General features: G+C 40.4%; 1 protein-coding gene across 3 annotated transcripts in view; it reads left to right on the top strand.

Moving 5' to 3' along the window:
* The first annotated feature begins 63 nt into the window (after nucleotides 1-63).
* The window catches only part of azi2 (5-azacytidine induced 2), a 98982-nt gene continuing 80495 nt past the window's right edge, over nucleotides 64-18550 (top strand). Inside the window, exons 1-2 of one of the 3 annotated variants that reach the window (XM_069914032.1) lie at nucleotides 64-355; nucleotides 7924-8220. In XM_069914032.1, the coding sequence (XP_069770133.1) occupies nucleotides 7993-8220 (228 nt within the window). In that variant the 5' untranslated portion in view covers nucleotides 64-355; nucleotides 7924-7992. Of the gene's footprint in view, nucleotides 356-377; nucleotides 482-7920; nucleotides 8221-18550 lie in introns of those variants that run through there. The other 2 variants (XM_069914031.1, XM_069914034.1) reach the window with 2 other exon arrangements.

The following is an 18550-nucleotide window of genomic DNA, read 5'->3' as shown; positions in this document are numbered from 1 at the left end:
CATCAGCGGGAAACATACAGGGCCACTTGTGAAGTTCACAATCCCGCTTGCCTTGGTTGAAGGCAGTTTTCAATGCCATGGCAACGAAAATGAAATCCCATCGTCAGCATCCCCCGACTTTGCGACCGGGCAGGACCGGATTTGTGGACCTCGCGTCACGCCGTCTCGTCACGTCACCGCGCCTGCGTGGCGGCAGCTGGCGAATGATCACGTGCCTGTCTATGTTGCCGTGACCAGGAAGGTGAAAGGCGCAAGAGGGGTTGGTCCAGAAATGGACGATAGTTGGTTGTGTGCTGAGTCAGTTCAGAAGAGTAGGTAGTGGGAGTCCAGTCACAAGGGACACCAGACAAAGCGGGTAAGTGAAAGTGAGATCGACGAAACTTGGCCAGAGGTTTGAAGTTCGTGCCCCGACTTGGTGCCCGATGAAGTGTCTTTGAGCATCTGACTCTCGGGCACCAACAAATACACTTCATGCCCAAAGGTTTGTTCACTGGAAGTCTTTGTAAATTATAAGCGACTTGGACAGCACAGATTTAAAAATAATAATTCTTTCATAAATTGTAGATTGGCATTGAAGGAGGTTATTCAATCAATCCACTGTATCTCTGGTCGTTTGAAAGATTTGACGTGTGTATCCCTGCATTTTATCAGTCACTCATCTTCCTTGACTTTAAATAATTATTGAACTCGCGTTTAGAATTTTCTCTGGAATCAACTTGTACTCCTTTTGGGGCGTTCCAAAGTAAAAGCTGGAAACACTCAATGGGAAGAGGCAGCATATCTTATAGAGATAAGTGACGCTTTAGGTTTTTTTACATCCTGTTAAAATTTTGATCGTTTGGAAAACCCACATGATATATAACTATAGTACACAACAGTACTTTGGCACATTTAGTCCATACCAAACCATTATTCTGCCTAGTCCCATTGGCCTGCACTAGAATCATATCCCTTGCTATCCCTCTCATCCATGTACCTATACATTTTTGTTCTTAAATGTCAAAAGAAAGCCTACATTCACCATTTTGGCTAGCAGCTTGTTGCACAATCATCACTCCCTTTGTGAAGAAATTCCCTCTAATATGCCCTTTGAACATTTCACCTTTAACCAATGTTCTCCAGTTCTTGTCTCACTGAACCTCAGAGGAAAAAGCCTGCCAGCGTTTATTTCTATCTATAGCTCACATAATTTTTATACCTCTATCTAATTTCCCCTTATTCTCCAATGCTCCAGGGATTGAAGTCCTATCCTATATAACCTTTCCCTATAATGTGGGTAATATGTTGTTGTTCAGGAGTTTAATCTGATTTTGACTGTTCAGAACTACAATCTCTGCTGTCAATGGACACACCCTCAAGTTAGTTGCCTGTGATAACAAATTTGCAAAGTTGAAGTTCCAGCTTCTCGATCAGAACTAAAATAATAGTCTTTCTAAGTTTATAATTTTATTATTGGACATTTGATTGTTTTGGAGATGTTTTTGTAGACACCGAAGCGAGAAACTTGAAAGTGGTATGTGGTTTGAGTGGATTTGCTGCAGGTACAAAAGGACCAGAGTTCATACTTTGCAAGTTTTCTATGTTGCAATGTGCATAATGGGGAGGACTAAATTCTTTCCATAAATTGGTACAATTAATGAGGGAGTTCTAAACTTGAAATGTCATGTTGTTGGCTGATGTACTTCAACTTTATTGGGTGACTGACTTCTGAAATAGCTTGGGAGAGTGGATTTCCTGTGAGCCCACAGCCTCCTAGTGGACCTTAGGGTAAGCGACTCATCCACACCGAGACCTACCAGACCATCACACTGAGGGGTGCTAGGTTTCTGGCAATGTACCTGGATTCCGTCCACAGCTCCAAGATGCTAGCGGGATTCCCGGCAATCCTTTCCCCTTAGTTCACAGCGGAGATGCCTCGACACGGCGACAAACATCACATCCTGAACAAGGGCCCACCTCTCCACGCAAGGGCGAGATGACTTCCCCAAGAGAAGCTCCGACTGGCTAAGGAGGAGTTCTGCAAGCTCGGGTGTTGTTCAACAGTCAGACAGCCCATGGGCCTCACCCTTGCATGTGATGCCTAAACCAACTAGGGGCTGGAGACCATGTGGTGACTATTGCCGGCTCAACGAGGCCACCTCCCCGGACCGTTACCCCATGCCACACATCCTGGATATTCTGGCAAACCTGCACGGGGCAACAATATTCTCAAAAGTGGACCTCGTGTGAAGATATCACCAGATCACGCTGCATCCTGATGACATCCCTAAGACGGCCATCATCACTCCATTTGGGCCGTTCGAGTTTCTGAGGATGCCATTCGGACTCAAAAATGTGGCACAGACATTCCAACAACTGATGGACACCATGGGCCGAGACCTGGATGTCACTTTCGTCTACCTTGACAATATTTTCGTGGCAAGTAGAAGCCAACAGGAACACCTTCAGCACCTCTGAAATCTCTGTAATCATCTGCAGGAGTTCGGCCTCACCAACAACCTGGCTAAATGCCAGTTTGACCTGAACACCATAGACTTCCTGGGCCACAGGATTACAAAGGACGTGGCCACACCACTGCCCGACAAGGTAGAGGCCATCCGCAGCTTCCTGAAGCCCAGTACAACCAAAGGACTGCAGGAGTTCGTGGGGATGATAAACTTTTATCGCAGGTTTATCCCAGCAGCTGCCCAAGTGATGCGCCCTCTGTTCATCCTGATGTCCGGCAAGAAGGACAACCTGACCTGGGACAACGAATCTGCACGTGCATTTGGGGAAACCAAAGAAGCCCTGGCCAAAGCTGCACTCCCACCCCAGACCAGATGTACCCACAGCCTTCGCAGTTGATGCCTGAGGAACAACGATTGGTGGAGTCCTGGAGCAGTAGATAAAAGTTAAGAAGAATTTCATGTCTGTTGCATTCTAAATGTAGTATTTCATGATAATAATGGAACTACCTTTTCTGCTCTATTATAAAAATAGAGGGGAGATGTGCAGTGAAGAGGATATAATGAGGTTTCAGGGAAATATTGATAGATGAATCAAGTGGGTAAAAATGTTGGTAATTGCATTATAATGTGTGAAAATGTGAGGTCATGCAGGAAGCTACAACTTCAAGGAATTTTGGGATCCACTTGAATGAAGTTCAGAAATCCAGCAGCATACAAGTGTAGCAGACAATCAGGAAAGATGTTGACTGAAATTTCAAGACAGTTGGAATATGAGAGTAAGGAAGCATACTGTAACCATACTTTGAGACTGAATCTTGAGCACTGTATGCAATTTTAAGGACATCCTCTTAAGGATGTTACTGTTTTGGAAGTTGTGCAAAGAAGGTTTACAAGACATAGTGAGTTACTTATGAGGAAAGATTGGCCAGCAAGGTTTGCATCTGGTGAAGCTGAAAAGAATGGCAGGGCATGATGGGAACATAACAAGGGCCATTAAGTGGTTAAGCAGGACATTCTGCAGATGCTGTGATTGTAGTGTAATACACAAAAATGCTGGAAAAACTCAGCAGGTCGTGCAGTGTCAATAGGAAGCAAAGGGGTGAAACCAAGGATTTGGGGCTGAGCCCTTCATCAAGGTATGGGCAGATGCCTGAATAAAAAGGCGAGGAGAGGTGAAAAGGGGCTGAGGATGGTGCTCTGGCCAACAGGCAAGATATGGGTGAGAGGGGAGAAGGGAAAAAAGTTGAGGTGATAGAGAAGGGGATAGCTCAGCAGAGGGACCAAACAGAAAATGAAGTATTTGATGTCCATGCCAAAAAGTGCCCAGATTGAATATTAGGTGTTGGTACTCCAATGTATAGGTAGCTACAGTTTGGGGAATGGATGTCATTGTGGGAATGAGGTGTAGAATTTAAATGGTTGGCGTCAGGGAGGTCCTCATTATTGCGGTGGACTGAGCAAAGATGCTCATTGAAATTATTTCCCAGTCTGCATCCAGTCTTTCTAATGTAGAGGAGACTACAGCAGTTGCTTCTCTGGAAATACTTTTTGGAGCCCTGAATGGTGGTGAGGGAGAAGATGTGGGCACAATTGTAGCATTTCCTGCATTCGCAGGGGTAGGTACCGAGTGGGCTATTAGTGGGGAGGGATGTGAGTACCAGAGAGTCCTGGAGGGAGTGGTCCCTGTGGAAAGCGGAGGGTAGCAGAAAGAGGAAGACATGTTTGGCGTCGGGATCACACATTAGTGTTGGAAATTCTGGAAGATAATACGTTGAAAGCGTCCTGCCACCTATGCACAGGCAATAAGAAGAAAAATGGCCAACATCGTCATCCTCGGTGAGGTCCATACTCCCTTAACCTCAACTGCAACAGAGACTCTTGTATAGATTACCAGGAGGAGCGAGGAGACCCCAAGCACATCCACCTCCAACCCTCAGCTGTGTGGCCAGAGGCCCCTCCTGAGGAGGCAGAATTGATGAAGGAAGGAGCTGTGGAGAAAAAGAAAACCCAAAAAGCCCCACAAAAGAAACTTGCAACCAACATTGCAAACAGTTCTAAGAAAACGGTCAAGGTGCAAACAGAAGCACGCAACCTTTCGTTGTCCGAAGGTGAAGCCTGCAGGAGTTTCTACCGAAGCCAGAGCAAGCACCAAGATGGAGGAGAAAGAAAGGAAGACAGTGGGTTACATGCAAGTCCAATTGTGGGATGTACAGCACCCAGTGACCCTCCACCAACCCCCCCCCAGCAAATTCTGGGAGACCAGATCAGTGCAGAAACTGTCTCACCTCAGCTGCTTGAGACTGGGAGAAGTGCAGAGGCTGTGCACCCCCTCCCTCCCTCCCCCCCCCCCCCCCCCCCACCCCACCACAGTTCCAGCAGAAGGGAAATACAAGCCAGCCAGGAGACAGAGACACGGCAGCACAAATGGATTTCTTCCGCCCCTCTGCCCCCCCAAAGAGAAGTTCACCAAAGCTGTGGGCATGAGGACTCAGGCTAATTGACATTGAACTGTAAGGATTGCAAACTGGAGACTCCAGTAAACCACAATGAGGGATGCCATTTTAATCTGCAGTGTGCAGAGTGTCAAACACATTCTGCACTGCGTAAATGCCTTGCAATAATTTGCCAAAGTCAAGGTAATTATGACTCTCATACTAGAGTGTGGGCTACCACACCTCCGGAACTATTAGAGGTGGTTGTGATGGTGACCCCAGTGGTTGTCTGTATGGGGAGTGGGGCAAACTATTGTTGCACCTCCGGTCTGGATTCTGGATACCTTGCAGTGGGGAGGCAGCTTTGTAATCATCTAGGTTAAGGAGGTAACTGGGGGGGCGGCATCTCCTCGTGGTGTGCCCAACAAACCATGATACCCCACTCGAGCTGATCAATGTGTGTTCCTCACTGTGTGGAGAGAGGGGCTGGCCATCTTCCAGCTGTTCCCACCATTGCTGTTGACATCCAGGCTAGTTGTTCTAGCCAGTGACTTCAACTGCATCATCGATGCGGCTGGACGATCCATCGGTACTGACAGCAAATTGAACAGCTCCTCTGTACTGAGCGATGTCTCCAACAACCCTGCAAATGGAGCACAGCCGTAGCCCATCTGGTTGAGATCAGACAGTTCTGATAGACTTCCACCTTGTGTTGAAGGCCATCATTTTCTGAACCACCAACGTACTGCCAGTGTTTTCCTATGACCAATGCCTCCTTCGTTGCTCCTGTCACCTACAGGAGGACTAGAAGGTGGGCAGATGTATGTGAAGGCCCTTGCCTATGCCTACTTGCTGACCCTAGAGAACGTAGAGGAACTAACGAAGGAATACATAGGTTGGAGAAACTTTTTTTTAATTTCCCGGAGAACTGGAGGAAGTGACCAAATCACTTGCAAATGATTCACAGAGAGAATTTTGTGATCCACAGCTTAAGGAAGAAAACAGCCCAATCACATGCTCACAGACGGACATACAGAGGATCAGCATATCCTTTTATAACAATCTATATGACAGGAAAGCACAGACAGAATGGTCTCCCAGAAATTCCTGTCCTCTATCATAGAGGTCTTAGATGACAGCAAGTGGGAGAGTCTAGACCAGCCAATTACCCCGGGGGAACTGATGGACTCCATCTGTTTCTTTGGATTAAGTAAACTCCTGGAAGTGATGGCTCACCAGCCGAGTTGTATTCTGTGGGACTGCATAGTTCTGGACCTTCTGGAAGTTTACAGTGCTATACTCCTGGCCAGAAGCATGTCACACTCCATGTGAAAGGGCATCATCGTCCTCATCTTCAAAAAGAAGCGGGAGATGGAGGATATCAGGAATTGGAAACCAATATCAATGTTAAACATTGACGACAAATCCTGTCCAAAGCTATCACCATCCGAGTCAAGTCTGACCTGGGACAGGTGATCCACCAGACCAAACCAGGCCGTAAAATCTCTGACAGCCTCATGCTGCTCAGAAATACCATTGTCTACACACAGGGCTCTCTCTGGTCTGCTTGGACCAGGAGAGATATCATGCACCAACATGATGGACATGCTCTCTGAAATGGGCTTTGGGGAAGAAATCAGAAATTGGATTAAACTGCTCTTCATGGACATCTGTGGTACAGTATAAATCAATCCACATCACTAGTCATAGGCCTTCAGTCTAAGAAGCAATTATCACAACCACTCTCTGGCTTCTTCCATTTAGCCAATGTCAAATCCAGTTTACCGCCTTACTATGAATACCAGGTGTCTGAACCTTCCTGACTAATCTCCCATGTGGAATTTTGTCAAAGGCCTTACTAAAGTCGATATGGACCACAGCCTTTCCTTCATCAACCTTCTTGGTAACCTCATCGAAAAACTATCAAATTGGTTAAATGCGACCTACCAGGCACAAAGCCATGTTAACTATCCCTAATCAGTCCAAATAATTTCACCCTTGGTGTGATAGCATCCCTGTAACCCCTGTCAATTAACCCCCTCAGCTTCCCGAATGATCTGAAGTTCATCCAGCTCCAATTCCTTCACTCAATTTGTAAGTAGCTACAGCTGGATTCACTTCTCACAGATGATGTGGTCAGGGATACTGCTGGCAAGAGGAGCACTCCCCTGCCTTGGCTTCCATTCCCACTGTCAATGACTAGAGGAAAAAATATGTAAGATAAATTAAAAATTTGCCTATGCCTACTTGCTGTATCCTTTTTGTTCCTCGGATAGGGTGGCTCTTATTTTGACTCAGCTTCTTCTCGCCGAAGCCCCTTGTGTCACAGCCTGACTGCTCCCTCACTTTTACAGTGATGCTTAGGTCACCTGACCTTGATTGCCCAATCAACTTCTTGCTGAGTTTGAACTTTTTAAATATGTTGCAGAGATGTGACATGCTTTGGATATGTGGTACAGGCAAACAAAGTAGGAAGTGGTAAAGTGAAAGAAACTAAGATGGATGATCGGTATCAAAGAAGCCATGAGAACATCATTATGTGATAGCTTGTCTTAAGAAATTGTTCTATTGGGTCACCTTAAAGTTGACACCAACTTGATGACACTTGTGCTGAATGAATGGGGAAGAAGCATATTTAAGGTTGAAAATAAGAAGGTATTAAATGATATTTAATTGAATGCAGATATGGAGAACAAGGCAGCACTTTGTAGATCCTGTGCATATAATGCTAAAATAAACTAAATCTCTTCACTCTCTATCTTTCCATTCCCTCAAGACTATTATTATATCTGGTTTCATCATGACTCCAGGTGTTCATTTCCAGGCACTGATTATTTTGAAAATGAACATATCCCTTCTGCAGCAGAGAGAATGTTTTGCAAGAAATTATAAGGGGGATGAAAATTATTGAACTGATTACTTGCTTAACAACATAAGTGATCAAAGAGTTGAGTTTTATTTGTCTTGAAACAATAATCATGAACATGCAAAGATTTTTGTGAGGAGGTATCTTCAACATATTTACATTTTTGATTGACCAGTAGCCTGTACTGCTCAGCAGAAGAGAGCTGAGGTTTCTATCAACATTGGTGAGAGTCTATGAAGTTGTAAGCATGGAAACACTAAGTGCAGAAGATGATATTTCTATTTTGAACCGTGAAGAAGCAAGTCCTGAAGCAACACCTTTGAGGTATAGCCCTATTGCAGGTTCTTCAGGTGATGAATCTGTTGGTTCCCACTTTGCACTTGTCACAGCCTACGAAGATATCAAAAAACGATTAAAGCAAACGGAGAGTGAAAATTCTTTCTTGAAGAAAAAACTTCGAATGCTGGAGGAAAGGGTAAATTATTTTGTGTTGAACTGTTTATAATTAGTTTTGAAGAACAAAATGATGTCATTACAGATTAATATTTTTCCTCTCATTTGTCTCTTTGCCTCTCTAACATCTTTTCTTTTGCTCATTCTTCAACCACATGGTCTCCCTGAAAATTATGTCTCTTGTCTTGGCCCCTACTATTGTTTCTCTGTGGAGTGAAACACAAAAGTCTGCAGACACTATGATTGTGTGGCTTGGAAAGAGGAGTGGACAATGACCAAGTACAAGGTGGGTACAAAGAAACCAGTAAAAACACAAAAATGCTGGGGAACTCATCAGGTCACACGGCATCCATAAGAGGTAAAGATATACAACTTGTCTCTGTTGTCTCTTCCCAAGCTCCACTGTCTCTATCTCTATTTGGCATCTTTCACTGAAATACATTTTAATGATACCTTGAAATTACAGGTAGAAAATTAATTCCCTATTACTTTCCCAAATTAAATTTGACTTTATCTTGAAGTGAATTCTCTGATGTAGAAATATGGAAATATCATGTGATGCTTGTTTGAGGCAGAAAAAAGTTCACCTCGCTTTCCAAAGACATATAGGATTAGTAGGTTATTTGGTCATAATTGGAGTATTTGTGCACATTAATTGATTTATGTATTGAGTGTTGCTGACAAAGTACTTATTTATTAGACAGCTCTAATTACTTAAACTTAAATATTTGCTTGGCCACTTAAGAGGACAGTTAAGAAATGTTATGGTGAGCGAGCTGCTTTCTTGAACTGCAACTGGCTATGAAATTTGGAAATGGCCATGATAAAGGAATAACAATTGCATTTTCAATTCAGAACATTGACTGGAAGCGATCTTGAAAGTGGAGGTGATGTTTTCATCTAGTTGTGCTTTTTGTGGTGAAGGTTCAAATTTGGGAGATATTATTGAATAAACTTTGGCACACCATTTTGTATGTACAGCTGTGTATTGACTTGCGTCTGGTTATGCTCTGGAAGTGGGATGCAAATCGACTTGGGCATAAGTCGATTATAGGTGAAATATACTGAGACCATTCCAAGTCACATGCTGTAACATTTACAGTTTTACCACTTTTATTTTGCTTTTTCACCTTTAGCTTCTTTTCCAAATTGATAGCACGCCTTTTCTTTGCCAGATCTAGATTTGGGGGTTTTTAAGGGACTGTATTCACTGTATATTTTCACATAAAATTTAGCCAATGAGGTAACATGCAAACAAGAGACTGCACAGAACACTATTTGACATCTGCCAACATCGGTCCCAGTGTAAATTTTATATATATATTTTAAGAAGCCCTTATGGTGACCTCAGACATATCTGTGATTGAGTGTTACTCAATTGGGTTTAAGTTGAGGTATGGCAGTAGTACTAGCTATGGTGCATTGCTAATTAGATGGGCATGATGTTTAAAGTAGTCATGGGCTGTTTTGTCTGAATATTAACCAAATTTTTGTGTTGTGTACTTGGCCACCTTCTGGTTAAGTATCACTTCTGACTTGTGCTTTGAACATTATTAATAGATTTTGGAGAATTGCCAGGTAAATCAAACTAGGGGATACACAACCTCTGACCTCTTGGAGCAGTATTTGTGGTGCTGTAAATTTAAATTTCTAATGAATAATTATATCCAGATGTTGATGGTAGGGGACTTGGTTATGTAGTGTAATTGAATGTCAAGGTTGACACCAACTTAATAGCACTTAAGCTAAGTATGAATGGGGAGGAAGCATGAATGTGGGATTGTAGAAATATAATAAGGATGTAGGGGTTAAAATGTGTTTATGCTTGCCACTTGTCTATGACTTTTTGTTTAATATTTTTATGCTGTCTCCTAGTAACGTTTACTTCAGGGTCATAACTAGTTTTCTGTACTTGCTTGGGAGATGAGAGTTTAGTTTTCTGCATGGTAAGAGAATCTTCTGATATTTTCACCTATTTAACAACATTAATGTTAACAATGTTTAATATTGTTTAATAAACTTTGGAAAACTCAATTTTAGTACATATTTGCTTGAAAAAGTCATTGACAACAACATTCACTTGGCATCCAAATGACTATAATGGAAAGTAGTTATTACAAAGGTGAAAACAAGGGATAACTGGGCAAGTTTATTTGATGCATTTGAAATATATTGTGTTGCTCTAAGCTCCCTACTACTTAAAAGAAAAATGAAATTTAATACTTTAATTAATCACAAGATGCAAGAGCAGAAGTAGGGCAATCAGCCTGTTGGGTCTACTCTAACATTTAATTATAAGCTGATCCTTATCGCTCAGTCTCTCTGCCTTCTCCCTGCACTCTTGATGCCCTGATAAATCAAATACCTGTCAATTTCTGTCTTAAATACACCCAATGACCTCGCTTCCACTGGCGCCTGTGCCAACAAGTTCCACAGACTCACTAATGCCTGGCTAAATATATTTTCTGCATTCCTGTTTTAAATTAACCCTGTTTATCCTGAAATTGTGGCCTCTTGTCCTACACTCTCCTATTGTCACATCTACTCTGTCCAGGCCCTTTAACATTTGTTTTTTTTTTAATAAGAAAACAAATCCAACACTTTTTAGAAATGAATTCTAATTCAATAGATAAGATATTTGGAATGCATTTAAACAGTATTAAGAAGTCAAATAAGTTATTAGGCTAAAATTAAAAAGGAATATCTAACAGAGACAAATCAATTAGAGCAAGAGGTAAATTAGAAAAAGATTGACAAAATAATACTTCTGAAGTAAAGAAAAAGTAATTAATAAAAAAACTTAAATAAAATACTATTCAGACATATAGAACTGAAAAATGAATTCAAAGAACAAAAAGTCTATTATGAATTAAGAGAAAGGGAAGTTGGGGGCCCAGAGTACGCAAAACCCAGCAACAATAGAAATTCACCAAAACAAACGGTTACTTAAAAGTTGCTTTTAATTTTCTTTGACCTTATAAAAACAGGATCAAACTTTAACTTATTACTATTAACTCTCGCCCGCTCTCGCACACAGAGAAAGCCTGTTTGGTCTTCTCTCTCTGCTTGCAAAACCACATCACTGGTATCAGGCAATTCTTATACTGTGCACAGAATTTAACATTTATGAATTTTCACCAGGCTCCAGTGAAAAGGTAAATGGTTACCACTCAGGAAGGTTCTGGTTGGTTTCAGAAAGGGATTAGTTGCTCGATGGACACACAAACTGATTTACTGCCATCAGTCACTTCAGTGTCTTTCTGAAGAAACCTGCCCCATTTGGGTTTTCAAAATTATAAACCATGTCACACCAGAGATCCTCTTGTTTCACTTAATACAGGTGAAACATTCTAGCCAGCCATTTTCTCTTGTAAAGACCACAAGGGTTTTCACCAGGCTGAACTCAGAACTCACAACCTGCCTTCCAGAATGGATTCTTCAACAAGCTGCCAGCTTGTCATGCTGCATCTTCCAAAAACCACTGCAGAGCTTCAACTGAATTCGCTCTCGCCTGCTCTCGCCTGCTCTCGCCCGCTCTCGCCCGCTCTCGCCCGCTCTCGCCCGCTCTCGCCCGCTCTCGCCCGCGCTCGCCCGCGCTCGCCCGCGCTCGCCCACAGAGAAAGCCTGTTTGGTCTTCTCTCTCTGCTTGCAAAACCACATCACCTTCTTAGAACAGCAAACTGCAACCAGATAGATTGCGGCACTGGAATCAATTTCTTGAGCCTGGAAATCCATTGCTTTCAAAACAATAATTCATTTACTCCACAGCATCAGTCCAATTAACACCTACTTTTGAGTTCTCCACAGGCATTCTTCAAAGTTGTTGTAAAGTCACTGTGGACATGACGTCTCTCATTATACATAGTTCTTACATTTTAAATGAGAACTCTTTTGTGAAGTGTTTATGTCTGTTTGTGGTGAACTACACTAACCACCCCCTCTCCAACAATCTATCTTTTTTAAAAAAAAATACATATTTATATATAATATAAAGCTGTCACAAGGCTCATAAATTTTTAGCATGGCAGATGAAAGCAGACAGACATCTAGAGTGATTAATGCAGTTTTTTTTTAAAAGTTCGGTTCTTATTACATATCAACCAATAAATGATCTATTTAAGGAATTTTATTCTGAACTTTATCAATCAGAATCAATGTATGATGAAAATAAAATTATTTCTTTTTATCTCAAATAACTTTACCTAGTTTCAATAATCAGAACAAAAAGATTTGAATTTAGTATTTACAGCAAAGAAAATTAGTGAGGTAATGAGTTCATTACAAAATAATAAATCAGCAGGAGAAGATGGATTCTCTGTAGAATTTTATAAGAAATTTAAGGATCTTTTAATACCTCTATTTATAGAATTGTTAAATCAAGCTATGAAGGTACATTCTCTCCTGGAATCCTTTTCAACTGCAATTATTACAGTAATACTGAAGAAAGATAGAGATCTAATGAGACCAGTGCCTTATAGACCAATTTCATTACTAAATGTTGATTATAAAATAGCAGCTAAAATGTTAGCAAATAAATTGGAAAACTATTTACCAAAGTAACTACATATGGATCAAACTGGATTTGTTAAGGATCAGAAATCTGCAGATAATGTAGGGAGGTTGATTAGTTTAATACATTTAGTTCAAAAGAGGGGAGGTCTGAGTGTCATAGTCACTTTAGATGCTGAAGACATTTGATAAATTAGAATGGGATTTCCTCTTTTTAAAGTTTTGGAGAAATGTAAATTAGGATCAATGTTTATAGATTGGGTTAAAATGTTATATAAGAAATCTACTGCAAAAGTAGTGACTAATGGTCAGGTTTTGACATCTTTTGATTGAACTAGATCAAGTAAACAAGATTGTCTATTGTCACTAGATTTATTTGTTTTAGCAATAGAACCTTTAGCTGATTTAATATGGATTAAGGTGAATCAGGAAAGCAAAATAAATTTATTTTCAGATGATGTTTTGATTTATATAACAGATCCTTTAAATTCTTTGCAACAACTTCTAGAATAAAAGAATATGAAGAAATATCTAGTTATAAAATTAATTGGGATAAAAGTGAAATTATGCCTTTTGTTAATGGGGATTATGCAAATGTAAGAAAGTAATTGAATTTAGATGGCCAGATGTTGGAATAAAATATTTAGGTATTTGTGCGCAGCCACATTTAATAAAATTATTTAAATTAAATTATCCATTTTTTTTAAAGAAAATAAAAAGATTATGAAAGATGGAATATATTACCCATTACTTTAATTGTGTTAAGATTAATGTTTTTCCTTAAATACAATATTTATTTCAATTGATTGCATTTCCTCAAAAATGTTTAAGGAATTAAACGCTTGTGTTAGAAAATTTTTATGTAAAAGAAAAATGGCAAGAGTTTCTTAGGAAAAATTAATGTGGAAATATGATTTAGGAGGTTTACAGCTCCCCAATTTTAAAAGTTCAGTTGAGATTTATTAATGTAATGTAATATTTAAATAAAGTTCCAGCTTGGGCGAATATAGAAAAATAAATATGGGAAATCAACCCTCAAGAATTTATTTATTAATGGAATACAAGATTGTTAATAGTGAATAGAGAAACACCCATATTGCAACATTTAATTGAGTTTTGGATTAAGGTTATTGTTACGAGTCCAGAGGACCCCAAAACCCAGCAGCAATAGATATTCACGAAGACAAATAGTTACTTAAACAAAAGTTGCTTTTAATTATCTTAAAACATGAAACAAGATCATATTCTAACTTATTTCTGTTAACTTACTTAACTTAACCCCCTTCTAATTCTAAGCACATGTGTTTGTAATGCGTGAGTACGTGTAGAAAAGTTCTTTAATTCACAATCCAATCTCACTTCTCACTCCTCCAAATTCACTGGTTGCAGGTAATTCTTATACTGTGCACAGAATTTAACATTCATGAAGTTCCCAGGCTTTAGTGCTTGAAAGATAAATAGTTACTGCACGGGAAGGTTCTTGTCAGTTTTCAAAGAGAGATTTGTTGTTCGCTGGACACAACTGATTCCTTCTAATCAGCCACGTCAGTATCTTGCCAAAGAAACTTGCCCCATCAGGGTTCTCCAGATGATAACCTCTTCCTTTCCAGTCACCACAGAGTTCCTTTTTGTTTCTCTTATTTTAAGTGAAACATTAGACAGCCAGTCATCTCCTCTTGTATGAATCAATGTGCTTTGACCAGGCTGAACTAAGCACTCACAACCTGTCTTCAAAATGGGGTTTTCCATAAGCTTGACCACTGTAGATCTCTCTCTCCCCCTCCCCCTCTCCCTCTCCTCCTCCCCCCCCCCCCCCACCTTGCAAAACCATATGATCCACTAAGAACAGCAAACTGCACTCAGACAGCCTGCGGCTCTGAACCTAATCCTTCAAGTTCTTTCATGTGTTGCTTTTCAAATAAAATATCCATGAGTGAAATCTCTATAGACACTCCCCAAAGCTTTTGCAAAGGCACTCGGAGCCAGACTGTCTGGGTTGAGCAGAGCTCCAATATTTTAAATGAATCTGTTTTGAAGTGTTTGTATGTGACCTACACTAAAAACTTGCCACAATTTATCTTCTTTAAAACATCTCCATACAAATTACAATATAGTTTGTCACAGTTATAAAGAGATTTGAGGAGGAGGTTTAATGTCAAGAAAAACACCTTTATTTCAAAATAGACTTTCCATTTTCTATGGGCAATCAATTTTTAAAGATTTGGCAAAATTATGGTATTAAGAACGTTAAAGATTTCTTTTGAAGTTGGAAAATGTATTACTTTTAGTAGAATGAAGGAAAAGTTTATAGTATTGGAAAATTCTCTATTTTGTTATTGTAAAGCTAAGAGATTTTTATCTGACAGTTTTGGTCAAGATTTCATATTACCAGCAGAAATTGAGGTAGAGTTATTGATATGTACTGGAGATATAAAGACATTTATTTCAAATATGTATAAATTATTTAAAAAGAAACCTCTGGCAGAAGGGGTTTATAAATCAAGACATAGATGGGAAGAAGATTTAAATAACCAAATAGATGAAAATAAATGGTTATGTGGAGAAAGTATGAAAAGTACAATACATGTGTGATATAGGCTCGTTCAGTGTAATTTTATTCATCAGTTATATTTGACACCAAAGAAGTTACATAAATGAATCATACTTATTCAGATTTATGTTTTCAATGTGGACAAGAAGTTGGTACATTTCTGCATTCAATTTGGCAGTGTTCCACAGTTAAATCTTTTTGATTTGAAAAAGGTAATTTATTAGAATGAATAACAGGAGTAAAATACCCACAGGATCCAATGCTATTTTACAGGGAGATATTAGAGGGGTTAAAACTAAATTAAAATTGAATATTTATTAAGTGAAATTTGTTCAAATTGCTTCGGCAACAGCTAGAAAATGTATTGCTAGAACTTGGAAGTTGGATATTGACCTGAGAATGAATAAATGGCATGTGAAAGTTGGGAGTTTTATTCCACTTGAGAAAATTACTAATAATTTAAGAGATAAATAACATATTTTAGAAAAAATGATGCCCATATTTACAAAGTATGGGTATTAATATTTAAATGAATCTTGAACACTCCCTTTAGAAGATACCGAAAAGTGTTGTGGTTCTGTGGTCCTGTTTTTTTTTTCTTTTTTCTTCTGTTTGTAGGGGGTTGGAGGGTGGGGGGGGGTGGGTGGGATAAGAAGGTTTGTTCTATCTTTTTTTATTTTATTTATTTGGATTGAATTTGAAATATTCTAAATGCTTTGTGGTTTTAAATTTTAAATAAAGCAAGCATCGAACATCAAAAAAAAAGATTGAATGCTCCATCAGGCTATGCTAAACACCATAGAACCAAAAATCACTGTTGATGACCCAGGTAACAAATATATACAGCTTCAAATTCTTGGGAAGTATTATCTCAGGTCTTTGGACAAAGAAATTAACTTCAGGATCAGCAAGGCCAGCCAGTCTCTGGGGAGGCTGCATACCAGAGTGCTCAATCAACACCATGTCCTCATAGCTAGAGAGCTGTGGTCATCCCTTCTCTCCAATATGGATGTGGACTTTGTACCAACATCACATCAAACAACTTGAAAAATTTCACATGTGCACCCTCCGTTCTATCCTTGGCATCTGTTGGCAAGACCATGTCTCCAAAATGGGGATCTTGGGTCGTGTGAAGTCCACCAGCATTGAGTCCCTGATCATCAGAGCCCAGATGCAGTGGGTGGGACATGTCATTAGAATGGACGATCATGTTATGCCTCACCAGCTGTTCTATTGTGAACTGGAGACCTCAGAGTCATCCATGCAAGTGCTGTGAAGGAAATCGTACCAGAAGCGGCGACTGCTGGCAAGCCCTGTGCTATGAAGCCTACACCAATTTTGAAGATGGGCGCTGCCAAAAACTGATGGAAAACCGTGAATGGTGTCACAAAGCAGTAGCCACAGTTATTACAACAACGGACTTCCAGTGCCCCCATTGTGTTAGACTGTGCTTCCAGACTGGGACTGCAGAGTTGCCTCTGTGTTCACAGATGAACTGCACAACAACATGTCTTCTTCGATTCGAAGGGCTAGTGGAGAGCTTCCCTCGTGATTTTTAATTGATGGGATTTCCCAAGATTCCTTAACACCACATTTGTCCAAATATCGCCCTTGTGTTGAGGCCAGTAAGTTTAATCTCCACTCTGATTTTTTGGACAGAATAAAGGGAATATTCGAGGACAAGAACCATAATGTTCCAGAGCATATTTATCTTTAGGATGGACGAGTGTTGGATGCATTAGAATGGATAAACTCCCTGGTGGATATTTTTGCTTTTTTTTTTGTTGACCACAGTTGATGACTGGCAGACATCAAATGTTCTTTTAATCAACAAAAATAGATGGGATAAGCCAGCTAATTACTGGCCAGTAATTATTTGCATCAGTGCAAATGAAACTATTGGGGAAAATATCAAGAGGATAGGATTTCTCTTCACTTGGAAAGGCAAGGATTGATTTGGGATAGTCAGGATGGGAAGTCGTGTTTAACACATTTGATTGAATTTTTTAAGGTGTTAAGAATGATATTGATGAGCTGGGCATAGTGGATGTCTAAGTGGACTTTAGTGATGCTTTTGCTAATGTCCTGCATGCTATAGTGGTCCAAAGGATGAGTACTCATGAGATCCAGGGCAAGCTTACTGAAAAACGAAAGGTGGTATTGGAGGGTCTCGTCATTTGTGATCAGTAATGCACCACATGCCAGCGCAGATTGATAATGTGGTACAGAAGGCATGTGGGATTCTTGATTCCTTTGGCATAGAACAACAAAGCTGGAGAATCATATTACATCTTTCTAAGACCTTGCTAAAGACATACCTGGAGTATTGTGTAAATTTCTGGGTGCCATCCTATAAAAATGATATACCATATATTTCAGAGTACAAGATGACCCTTGAAGCACCCAAAAAACAGGGGTTATCTTATAGGCCAGATACAAAGATGTGACCAGATACATCTTCCCCTCTCCTCTCTGCCTTCTGTAGGGACTGCTTCCTTTGTGACTCCCTTGTCCACTCATCCCTTCCCACATCGCCTCTTGGCACCTTCTCCTGAGGTTGCAGCAAGTGACATACTTGCGACCAAACCTCCCCTCTCACCCCCCATCCGGGGCCCCAAACAGTCCTTTCAAGTGAAGCTACACTTGACGTGTACCTGGGAGAGTCATGACTGCATCCAGTGATACTGTTGTGGCCTTCTCTACATTGGAGAGACTGGACACAGAGAGATTACTCCATTGAGCACCTTCACTCAGTCAGCGTGAGTGACTGGAATCTCCCAGTGGCCAACCACTTCAATTCTGCATCCTACTCCCATGTTGAAATGTCCATGACCTAATGTACTATCTCCCTAAAAGCACCCATAAATTGGAGGAGCATCACTTAATTTTACATCTGGACACCCTTCAACCAGATGGCATTAGCAGAAACTGGAGAAGTTGATGTTAGCCTATTCTCCATTCTCTTTCCCTTTGTCTTCTTTCTTCCAGCTCTCCAGTCCCTTCCCTCTCTATTTAGAGCTATCCCTCCTCCCCCTGCTTGCCGGTGTGCCCTTCCTCCCTTATCTTCCTAATACCTGCACCCTTTGGGATAGTGCTGCTCCCCACGCCCCTACCATTTTGTTCAATGCCTGCTGATATTTTATCTTGTTGAAGAGATCAAGCCCAAAACATTGGCTATGTATCTTTATCTTTGCTATATAAAGTATATGGTTTGACCTGGTGAGTTTCTCCAGCATTGTGTTTTTACTTCAACCGCAGTGTCTGCAGACCTTGTGTTTTACCCTGTGTAAAT

This window comes from Narcine bancroftii, chromosome 1, assembly GCF_036971445.1.
Source record: "Narcine bancroftii isolate sNarBan1 chromosome 1, sNarBan1.hap1, whole genome shotgun sequence".
NCBI lineage: Eukaryota > Metazoa > Chordata > Chondrichthyes > Torpediniformes > Narcinidae > Narcine > Narcine bancroftii.
Note: the sequence above shows the minus strand (reverse complement) of the source record. Positions and strands in the feature narration are given on the sequence as shown.